The sequence below is a fragment of the Rousettus aegyptiacus genome, unplaced genomic scaffold (genome assembly GCF_014176215.1).
Source record: "Rousettus aegyptiacus isolate mRouAeg1 unplaced genomic scaffold, mRouAeg1.p scaffold_m13_p_7, whole genome shotgun sequence".
Classification (NCBI taxonomy): domain Eukaryota; kingdom Metazoa; phylum Chordata; class Mammalia; order Chiroptera; family Pteropodidae; genus Rousettus; species Rousettus aegyptiacus.
The window spans coordinates 85063929-85075360 of record NW_023416310.1 but is presented as its reverse complement, the minus strand read 5'-3'; the positions used below and the strand labels follow the sequence as shown (position 1 = coordinate 85075360).

The window sequence follows — 11432 nt, the reverse complement described above, 5'->3', positions numbered from 1 at the left end:
TATTCCGTGGAGAAATTTATTTCCACATGCTTTCACAGATGCTTTTTCTATTCCTTTGTTAACTCAGAAAAGAATGGCAGAGAAAAAAAATCCCCCACTGACTGGTATAGAAAAGAAATAGATAAAATTTATGTTAAATACGTGCACAGTATATATACCAAGTTACAAAATCGAGGTTTTTGCAACAAATAACCTAGAATATACTTTTTCAGAGCAAAAAGAAAATGCTAGATATATACCAAAAGAAAAAAGGACATGAAAAGAAAACTGACAACAAAAAAAAAATATAAATGCCAACAATCGTTAAAACGAAGTGTTCGGCTTTACCAGTAATCAACGAAATGTAAAATAAAAGAACAGAGTACAGCTTTTCATCTCTCACGCTGGCAGAGGACGCCTCTTAATGATAACGGCGTTGGCGACGGCAAGGGCGGCCCTCCCACGGTGGGCGTCAGTGGTCAGCTTTTCTCGAGACTGCTTTGCCACTACGGAGCAAAAGCCTTTTAAAATATTTATACCCTTGCACTGAGTAGTTCTACTTCTAGGATTTTATCCTAAGGAGATCGCCAGAGATAAGTTCAAAAAAGTATTACGTGTAAGGCTGGTTGTTTAAGAATTGTCTGTGATAGTGAAAATTTGTAAACAATTTAAAATAATTAACAAGAACAGAAGACTAAATAATCGATGGCGTGTCAATGGCCACTTTATATAGCCATTAAAGAGTTGTGTTACTGAAAATATTGAAGGAAATGGTTTTTTGGATTTCTGGTATCTTAAGAGAGGAAAGCAATACAAATAGTACTATTGAAATTTTGTTAAATATCGATGTATATACACGCTTGCATATGTAAACACAAACAAATTACTCCTCAGTATTTTAAGAAAGCTCGTAATGGGGTTTATGGGAGATTTTAATTTTCTTATATAACATTTAAAAAATTTTTTTCCAGATTTTACACAGTGACAATATTACTTTTATAGCTCACAGGAAAAACTGTAAGGTAAACACTTTTTCAAGGGAAGGACAAAGCTCCTAACCAATTCAGTCAAGGCCCCTTTGCTTGGCTATAAGCAGGTGGGGGGTAGTCGCAGAATTTAAAGCCCCTCAGCAAATTTATAAACCCCGTCCCTAGCTGTTTAATCCCCCTAGACTGTCAAGCCCTGAGGATTGATTCAAACTAACTAAATGCACAGGAGATTAATTAATAACCCACAACTCTATTATTTCATGAAAGAGAATATTCACGACTCAAGAACAAATACAGATCCTTTATTTACTGAGCATCTTCACTGTTCCAGGCACTCTCTTTCTGAAATGAGGACCCAAATACCAGCCAGGTAGAGTTGCCTGGTGAGAACAGAATCAAGCACAGGGTTCAGGATTTTGTCAGAGCTATTTCTCATTAACTGTGGCAACTCGAGTGGTCCCTTCTCTGCCCAAGAACTATCTTTCTCTGCCCACGAAATCAAGATGCATCACCGTGTACCAGGGTTCCCTCTCCTTCCTGTTCGAAACACGCTGTCAAACTCTTCTTCCCCAATTCACACTTCTTTCCCTAGACTTTTTTCAGTTCACAGTCGTCATGGCAACTGCACTCCTGGCCCACATTCCTAACTGGCTCCAGTGGTGGTGTTTCCTGATTTATTTCCCTCTGTGGATGAACTCAGAGGCTGTCCTCTCCTGGGGACTTAGGCCACGAGCTTGCAGAGAGAAGCCAGACAGGCTCCCCCAGGGACACCTGTAAAGTGAGCTCTCTGGGGAGACCACCCTCTTCTGGGGAGCCCATCCCACAAGTGCTCTGAGAAGCCTGCGCTCGTTTGCTTTGTGATGTTCTGCAATGTGCACTGATACACGTTGCTTATTTATCAGCATCTTTATTGGTGGATCGGCAGAAATAGTATTCCTGTTTTTATTTTAGGTGAGTGACTATCTCAACATGTATCAAAACACATTTTGGAGACCTTAATGGGACCTTAGATTTTATTATCTGTCTTACTTTGCACATGGCTTTTGAGACCTCTACCTCTAGACATTTTTACTCGTAATGCAGACAGTAATGCATTTTGATGTGCTTGTCTAGCCAACTGGTTATTAGAGACGCAATAACCAGAAGCCAGATGAGAAGCCAGTTTAAATTATTAATAGAGATCGTATACAGTGGTCGGAGGACTTCTCATTGAGGGAAATAATTCTGTAAAATCGGTTTTAAAAAGTAGCGTATGCTCTCTGTAACATGTTCAACTGCACAAAAGTATTTCAAGTAAAAAACAAAGCTCTCACCCACTTCTCCAAGCCCATCCGTTCCCACAGCTGATGTTAATCTTTCTAAAATGTCTACGTGCACCCCACACACAGACGTGCGTGTCTGTCTGTGGAGCATGTGGTGTTGGCGTCTTTTAGTAGGATTGTAGTGTACATCCTTTTATTGCAACTTGCTGTATTCACTTAACGATTTAACCCACACGTCTAGACTACCAGCCTCCAGATCCCCACTTTACCACTCACTGGCAGCCTCTCTGCACCTCAGTTTCTTCATCTGGAAAATGGGGATAAAAATGTCACCTACTTCGTGGGGTTGCTGTAAGGAATAAATGGAGTCAATCCTTACCAAGTTCTTAGAACAGGACCTGGTGCGTTACACACACTCAGTGAGTATGAGTAGTAGTAATAGTAGAATAGTAGCGATAATACTCGTAGTAGGATCACCTCGGTCTTTTCAATGGCTGCCAAGCCTTTCATTCATTACATGGGTAGATCGAAAATTTTTAAAAATTATTCCTGTCAATGGCTCCTAGACTTTACCTACCACAAGATGTCTCTGCTCTTCACTCACGTTTGTAAAGTTGGTGCCCCTCTGTGGGAGGGGCATCAGTTCTGGTGAATGACTGCCCGAGGTAGCATGTCCAGGGTCACGGACTCTCTGGTGAGAGATGGAAGATGAGGTCTGAGAGGTAGGGAGGAGGTTCACATCCCCTTCTGTTCCCAGCAAATCGCCATCGCTCGGGAGGGTGACCTGCTGACCAAGGAGCGGCTGTGCTGCGGCCTGTCCATGTTCGAGGTCATCCTGACTCGCATTCGAAGCTACCTGCAGGACCCCATCTGGCGGGGCCCACCACCCACCAACGGCGTCATGCACGTCGACGAGTGTGTGGAATTCCACCGGCTGTGGAGTGCCATGCAGTTTGTCTACTGCATCCCCGTGGGGACCAACGAGTTCACAGCTGAGTGAGTACCCCCCAGGGAAGGCAGGGTCACGCCCAACCTGCTTGTGTTCCCGAGAGGCGTCACGCTGCCAGAGCCCAGCCAGAAAGGTGGGCAGGGGCTGTCCAATGACTGCTTATTCAGCACGTACCGCGTGTCGGCTGCTGTGTTAGGTGCTGGGCGTACACCAGTGCTGGGCAAAAGTAGATGATTCTTGGCCGCGTGGGGATTATGGGGCCTGTGGAGAGAGATGCGGCCCATCAAACAAGGCAGCTTTGCAGCAAGGGCAGGAAGTGACAGATGCTGGAGAAGAGAGAGGAGTGGGTTATGGGAATTTAGTTCACAGACTAGAACTGAACCTTGAACGTTGCTGGGATTCAAATCTTAGAGGGGAGAAGGGACCGTTCCGGGAAGGGCCACAAGTGATTGGAAGCGGAGATGAAGCACGTGCATCTCACGGGTGTGCCCCAGAGGCCGAGGGCCTCGCGGGCCTTGTCTTTCCAAGACTGGGCTGATCGAATGGTCAGGAGGGACCCCTGGCGAAGGTTTAGCATGAAGAACCTCACTGCTCCCCTGACCACCCCATAAAACTGCAGGGTTCATAGAACAGGGAAAGCTTTCCCTGACAGAGATCAGGCCCTCCTGCCCGTGGCGGCCTGGCTCATGAGGCCTCTACTCCTGAAAAATGGGAGGAGGGGGAGCCTTCACGAGTCGCCCAAATCTGTCCTCAGAGGACACAGAAGCAGAACCCAATTCTTCCTTCCAGAGCGGCAAAGAAGGCAGACAAAGCCTGCCTTCAAGGAGCCAAGCGCTCTGGAGAAAAGGCACGTGAGGGCCAGAGAAGGCTTCGCCGAGGAAGTGGCGTTAGGGCTGGGTGGAGGACCGTCCAGAGCGGCTGCCGGCTGGCCTTCGTGGTGGGGAAGCAGGGAAGCCAGCCCGGTCCGAGCCGCGGCTGCCGCATGAGGGCAGGACAGTCAGCAGAGAGGTGGCCCCACGGCCACCCAGACTCCCCAGATTGCCATTGGGAGTTGGGGGCACACAGGCTGAGTTTCACCAGACCCAAGAGGACCCGCAGCCGCTGCCCCACACCAGCAGCCTCTGCTCACGCCCGCGCCGCGCCCCCTCCTGGCCCCCTCAGCCTACGGTGGCCACTTTGTCTCCTGGTTTGAAATGGCCCTTCCCCTCACAGCTTGTTCCCGGCTTACATATGGAGCCAGACAGATTCTTCTTTGACTTGCCTGAAATAATCAGCCATGTAAGTCTCAAGGGCTGGTTAGATTTTTTTTTTTTTTCATAAATTTGTCTCCTTTTTTACATCAGTGGGGCAACAGGCTGACACCTCTTTGTGGTTAGAAAGGCTTGTAATATAACCAGAGTCCTGGAACAAGCAAATCCGTGCTCACCGCTTCCCACGTACCCATTATACAGACTAAGAGACCAGAGTCGGGCCTGCTCACTGGCCGCACTCCCGCCCAAGAGGAAGGCCCTTCCTCCCCCCTCCCCTGCCTCTCACTCCAGCCGCTTCCTCTCCCTGCTTCCAGGCAGTGCTTTGGCGACGGCTTGAACTGGGCTGGCTGCTCCATCATCGTCCTGCTGGGCCAGCAGCGTCGCTTCGACCTGTTCGACTTCTGTTACCACCTGCTGAAAGTCCAGAGGCAGGACGGGAAGGACGAAATCATTAAGAATGTGGTAAGTGGCTCATGGCTGGGACCTGGGCGTTGGGGCCTGACAAGCAGGCTTCATCTGGAAGGGAGGGGTGAGCTGCTTGTGGAGCCATCTCCCCAGACTGCAGGACGCGCAAAGACACTCCGTGGCTGGGGATGGGGATCTCCTCGTAGGAAGGCATGAGTCACTGAGATGAATCAGGTTCCCCGCAGGGCATGGCCTGGCTCCAGACCTGACATGCACCTTCCCTGTGCCAGTCAGACTGCTGATGCTGGCTCCTCGTCCTCACAAACTTTCACTGAGCACGAGAGCTGTGCAGGCGCGGGGCGGGGGAAGGACCTTCGTGGATATGCAGGGCTGCTCTGGCAGCAACAAGAAGGGCTGAGCGGGGAGGGGTCTAGAGGAGGCTTCCCGTGGAGGCAGTGCTTGGGCTAAGTCCAGAACGACTTGCAGCAAATAGCCAGGCAGAAAGCAAGGTGCAGTGAGGGGCAGGATGTTCCTGATAGAGGGAACAGCTCGAGCAAAGACACAAAGGCATGAAGCCGGAGCAGAGAGTGGGTCTCCAGAACCAGTCGAGAGGAGAAAGAGGCAGGAGCCACCTCCTAAAGGGTGTTTTTGCCCTCGTGGTAGAATACACATAATGTAAAACTTACCCATTTTAAGTGTATAGCACAGTGGCATTAGCCGCGCTCACATTGCTGTGCGACCATCACTGTGGTCCGTCTCCAGAACTTTTTCAGCCTTTCAGACTGAAACTCTGTGCCCATTAAACACTAACTCGCCAACCCCCCCCCCCGCCCCCCGCACCCCACCCCAGCCGCTGCTAACCACCTTCTCACTCTCACTATGAGATTGACTACTCTAGGTACTTCATGTACATAGACTCCTCACTTAGTATAACGTACTCAAGGTTTACCATGTTTTCATATCTGTCAGTGAACACTTGAGTTGCTTCCACCTTCCGGCTATTGCGAATAATGCTGTTTCGATTGTGCGTGTCCAAGTAGCTGTTGAAGTCCCTGCTTTCATTCCTTTTGGGTATCTACGTAGTAGTGGGATTGCGGGATCATATGGTAATTCTATTTTTCATTTTTGAGGAATCGCCACACTTTTTTCCATAGCGACTGCACCATTTCCTATTCCCACCAGCAATGCCCGAGAGCCCTAACTTCTCCACATCCTTCCCAGCACTTGTTATTTTCTGGAGTTTTATTGGATGTGAAGTGGTGTCTTATTGTGGTTTTGATTCTCGTTTTCCTAATGAATTAGTGACGTTGAGCATGTTTTCATGTACTTACTGGCCATTTGTTTATCTTCTTTGGAGAAATGTCTATTTAAATCCTTTGCTCACTTTTTAATCGGGTTGTTTGTTTTTTGTTGTTATTGAATTATATGAGTTTTTTATATATTCTGGATTTTAATCCCTTATCAGAGATGGGATTTGCAGATATTTTCTCCCGTTCCCTGGGTTGCCCTTTCATTCTGTTAATAGTGTCCTTTGTCGCAAGTAGGTTTTTAATTTGAGTGTAGTCCAGTTTATCGTTTCTTTTATTATCTGTGCTTTTGATGTCACATCCAAGAAATCATTTGCAAATCCAATGCCGTGAAGCTCTTCCTGTCGATTTTCTTCTAAGAGTTTTATAGTTTTCACTCTTGTGGTTCGGTCTTTGATCCATTTTGAGCTAATTTTTTGTACATGGTATAAGAAAATCCATCTTCATTTTTCAGTATGTGGATCTCCAGTTTTCTGGGCACCATTTTTTCTCCATTGAGTGGTCTGGGCACCCTCGTCAGAAGTCATTTGACCATATATGGAAGAGTTTATTTCTGGGCTCTCTGTCCCATTGATCTGTATGTCTGTCTGCATGCTGGTACCACACTGTTTTTGATTACTGTAGCTTTGTAGTAAGTTTTGAAACTCACAAAAGACTTTACAGCCAAGTGAACATTTGATTGGCAAGCCCTTGGAACTCATAGAAGGCCTTTATACAAAAAGGTGACATGATCATTGACACGTCGGGACCCTGGACCCCAACCTCCCTGAACTCTCCTCTTGCTCTCTCTTTATTTCTCAATCCTGTCCTCCCATTCCTAACCTGCACGGCCCTGTCCTTTGCAGCCCCTGAAGAAAATGGCAGACAGGATCAGGAAGTACCAGATCTTGAACAATGAGGTCTTTGCCATCCTGAACAAGTACATGAAGTCCGTGGAGACAGACAGTTCTACCGTGGAGCATGTGCGCTGCTTCCAGCCACCCATCCACCAGTCCCTGGCCACGACCTGCTAGGCAGAAGGTCCTGCAAACCCTCGATCTGGAGGAGAGGAAACAGCAGGAGAGAGAAAGCCACGGCCAGCCCTGCAACCGGGTCTGACTGGACAGCGTATGGATGGGCCTGGAAACAAACGAGAACCTCCCCAAACACATCCGCGCCTCCCAGGGGCTGGGCCTGTGCATGCTCTCCCAATGTCGTCCCTGTGGTGGTTTTTCCCTAGTGTAAATGAAAACAAAAACAAAAACAAAAAAACAGGGCAGTATGTGCTTTTTTTTCTTTTCCCCTCAGCTAAGCTCTGGTTTCACCGTTTCTCCATCTCACAGCTCACCCCACATCCATGGTTGCTTCTCAGGACCTCCTCCCAAGATGGCGACTTCCTACCTTGTACCTAGGTGCGACCTCAGAACTAGAGTTCAAAGATCAAGAAAAGAGTGTGGCCATGCCCTGAGATGTCAGCCCAGCCTGACAGGCATGCCTCTACCTACTGGCTTCTTCGTCTCCTTTGGCTCCCCTCTCCTGTGATTCTTCTAGGTTGTAGCTCCTTCTGCTCTGGACCAGGTGCTTAAAGCCATGGCAAACAGAGGACGAGGGTCCTGGTATCGGCACCATGGGAGATGGTGTTGGCTCTGTCCTTCCACAGACTCCCCAGACTACGTCCTGACTCCCGTCTCCAGGCTCTCCCGGAGAGAACGCAGAAGTGCATTCACAGCTGAGTCCCATTGGGCAGAATTGGGGTAGGAAGGTGGTCAGGCCTGATGTACAGAAGAGATATTTATGAGACAGCCAGGAATTCCATAGCCCAGAACAGAAAGCTGTTAAACCATCTCATCAGTTGGATGGTGAGATGGCTCCTTTATTCCTTAAGGAATAGTGAACACTGAGCTACACGGGGCGATGGACTCTGGAAATACAATGCTGAACAAGTCAGGTGTGCCCTGCCACAGCGTTAGCAGGCAGCCAGACTAGGGACCGTTTCTTTACACTCTCATCAAGGAAAACTCCCACGAGAAAGAAAATGTGAAGGGGTTATTTTAACAGAAGCTGGAAACATATTGGGGTAGGCAGGTGAGTATAAATAACACTTGTCAAAGAGCCTTTGATACCAAGATATTCCCCCAAAGCGGTTTCTTGTTTGAGCGAATCAGGACTTCCATTATCCCTGAAATGGAAAGATTCTGAAGACATTTTATCTTTTGCTCTCAACTTCCCAGTGTACCTTAACTTAGATTTTTGAGATATGGGACACATCTCACAGAGGCATAGCTATTTCCATTTCCCAGACTGAACCAAAATTCCTTGCAGAATCATGCCCCCCACCCCCGCACCCTCAGGCATGGGGAGTCTGTTTAGAAGGATGAGAGTCTTTGGAAGTGAACGTCTCGTTACAGATCACTGCATCTTCAAAGGGAGTCTGTGACCCATGAGCTTGGAAGAAAATACAAAGTGAGACATTTATTTCTCAATCTCTCCACCTCCCCAGCCCAGGAAGGCAAGGAAAAGAGAGAAAATAGAACAGTAATGATCCCCTGCCTCAGGACGGATGAAAGGAAATGGTTACCATTAATCAGATGGGCTATTTTAACCCCATGGAATGAGCAAAGATGTGTCCATAGCAGGAGGTTCGTGATACACTCATGGAAGGAGAGAGGGGGCTCACCAGGTGTGGTCCAAAGGCCTCCTGCATCAGGGCTTTCTGAGATTAGCACATTGGATGTCAATTCCCGGGCTCTCTGTCAGATGCACCAATTCTGAACCTTTGGGAGTAAAGTCGAGAGATCTGCACTTCCACTAGCTCTCCGAGTTTTCCGTCCGAAGACCCCTCTCCACTGCTAACCCTAGGTTTTGAGCTCCCTCTGAGCCATGAAAGAAAATCTTTGTAGGAAAGGAAGGTGATTCGAGGTGGAAGGTGGCAGATCCTCCTCTCTGGAGGTGCCACTTCCTATTCTGATTTCTTATTTTTTCCTCTTGACTATAGTTATATCCCAAAGGCAAAAGAGAGAGGTTTGCGGCATGTGATATAACTACACGATAGAAACTCCACTCCTTCAAAACACATAAAATTTCTAAGTCTTCCAAATCTTCAGTCCTGTCCAGGCACAGTGGCTCTTTCAGACAGATAACCAGCTCTCAAGTCTGAGGGGGCATTTCAGATCCTTGACTGTTGCTTTGTGGAGATTCAGATCATCCATTAGATGACATCACTATTTTGACAATCTGCCCCTCCTGCCCTGCGTTCATAACCCTGAATTTGACCCTCTGGGAGGAATCCCATTATCCTCCAGAGATTCAATTCCAGTAAATTGAGCTCTTCACTTTCGGAAGAGACATTTCATCTCCCCCGCTTGTCAGCAGCATTTATCTATGAGCACCGAACAGGCTTAATAGTCTTTCCTCCTTGGTCCCTGTTTTGATTTTTTGTGTGTCTGAGAACCAGGAAAAAATATTTTAGGTTTTAAAAAGTTAAAAAAAAAATCTGTTTCAGAAACTGTTAAATGTACCATATTTGTATTAAGAGTTGTTGGGGGTTTTTGTACAATGAACTTACATTTATTTATGGTGACTTCTGTTGACACTTGTGATCACATAATGATGTTAAATTCTTAAATCATATTTGCTACGCAGCTGAAGATGATATTTTGCTTTGTATTTTCGGGGTACCTGTGTCGAGTTGATAAACATTTCCATCTTCATTAAAACTGCTCCCAAACTAGTGAAACCAGCATCTGGGTCATGATTCCAGGTTGTATTCCAGTCCTTGATCTGTGGAAAACCACATTAAAACTGACGGCCAAGAAAACAACCTGAATGGAATGGAAGAAGATGAAGAAGAAGGGGAGGGCACACAGCAGGTCAGCGTGCCCTTAAACTGATGGCTTGTTTTGCTTTCTCACTGAGGGAATTACCTCTTTACCAATTGGTTTGCAGGGGGCAAGCCCTAGGAGATAGTTCCTGCCCTTAGGGATTTCATAGTCTCACTGAATGTAACTCTACCCTAGATCCCTAGTTTTAAGAAGAAGAATGGGAACTCATATTTTAAAAGGCCCGATGTGTGTGGCCACTGTATTAAATCCTATTTCTTCATTCCTGTAAATCAACCATAGTCGCTTTATGTGTTACACCCCACTTTTGACAGAAAGCCTGTGTATAGTGCGTTTATTTTCACATAGTTATTGGGTGACAACTGGGATTTGGACCTAGTTCCAAAGTCTGGGCTTTTGCTGTCATGTAAAACGAGCTGATCGGCCATGCCAGACTCCAAAACCAGACTTAGGGATTTGGTCTCTGGAACTTTCGGGACTTTGAATCAGCAAGATTGAGTGGAGTCTGGCATCAGGAGCAGGCCCAGTGTGGTGGCTGGAGACCTGGAAACCTCTCGCACTCGTCAGAAAGGGTGACATGAGAAGGATGTGTTTCAAAGCAACACCAGCGTTGGCCTCACATTTTACACAGCCCTGGATTCCTTAAAGACCATCCACAGAGATGAGTCTCAGGACACGGGCGACTCCCCCACTGCTGTGGCCTTGGTCAGCCCTCTAATCACTTAGTTACCTCATCTTCAGATGGGGCAGAATAATCCAAGGCCCTGCCAGCTCTGGTATCCTGATTCTAGGATTTTTCCCGCTGGTGTCCTTGGAGGGGCCTGCCTACTTCACAAACTCAAAATCTTTCTTAGTCATGTGTCTCCACTTCCAGATATTACCACTAGGAGTTGTACTGTTGAGCTGGTGGTGTTGGAGGACTCTTAGTCCTGAGAGATGCTCAGTGAAAAGAAGATTCCACGAACAAATAGTAAAGGAGCACCTCCACGCACCTTTCCCTCTTGAAGCTCCGCAGTGCTCCGAGTCCTGCAGAGCCTAATCAGCCTGGATTAGCACCACATCTAGTGGCCATGACCCCAGAGACCCAATTCTCTGCAACACTAATGATCCTCACACGGAACACACTTGAAAAATGTTCAGATATGAAAGAAAAAAAAAAAATCACAGGAAAAGGACCGGTGGCACCCAGGCAGCCGTGACCCCTGGACGCCGCTAGGGAAGCAGGGCTGGCAAAGGGTCGAAGGATTTCAGACGGGAGGGGGAAGCATATTCTTGGTGAGAGAGAATAGGGGGGTGGGGTCCACGCGTTCGCTAGGGCGGCCATACAGTATACCGCAGACGGGGTGGTGTAAGCAACAGAAATTTGTTTTCTCACAGTTCCGGAGGCCACCAGTCCAAGATCAAGGCACCGGCAGGGTTTTTTCTTCCAAGGCCTCTCTCTTTGACTGACACGCCAAGTGTCCTCTCCCTCTC

General features: G+C 47.5%; 1 protein-coding gene across 2 annotated transcripts in view; it reads left to right on the top strand.

Annotated features, from left to right (window-relative positions):
- CYFIP2 (cytoplasmic FMR1 interacting protein 2) overlaps positions 1-7394 on the top strand; it is a 109463-nt gene extending 102069 nt beyond the window's left edge. For both annotated transcript variants that reach the window (XM_016167009.2, XM_016167008.2), the window contains 3 exons: positions 2988-3226; positions 4744-4891; positions 6987-7394. In XM_016167009.2, coding sequence (XP_016022495.1) covers positions 2988-3226; positions 4744-4891; positions 6987-7154 — 555 coding nt within the window. In that variant the 3' untranslated portion in view covers positions 7155-7394. The remainder of the gene's footprint in view (positions 1-2987; positions 3227-4743; positions 4892-6986) is intronic.
- The last annotated feature ends 4038 nt before the right edge of the window (positions 7395-11432 follow it).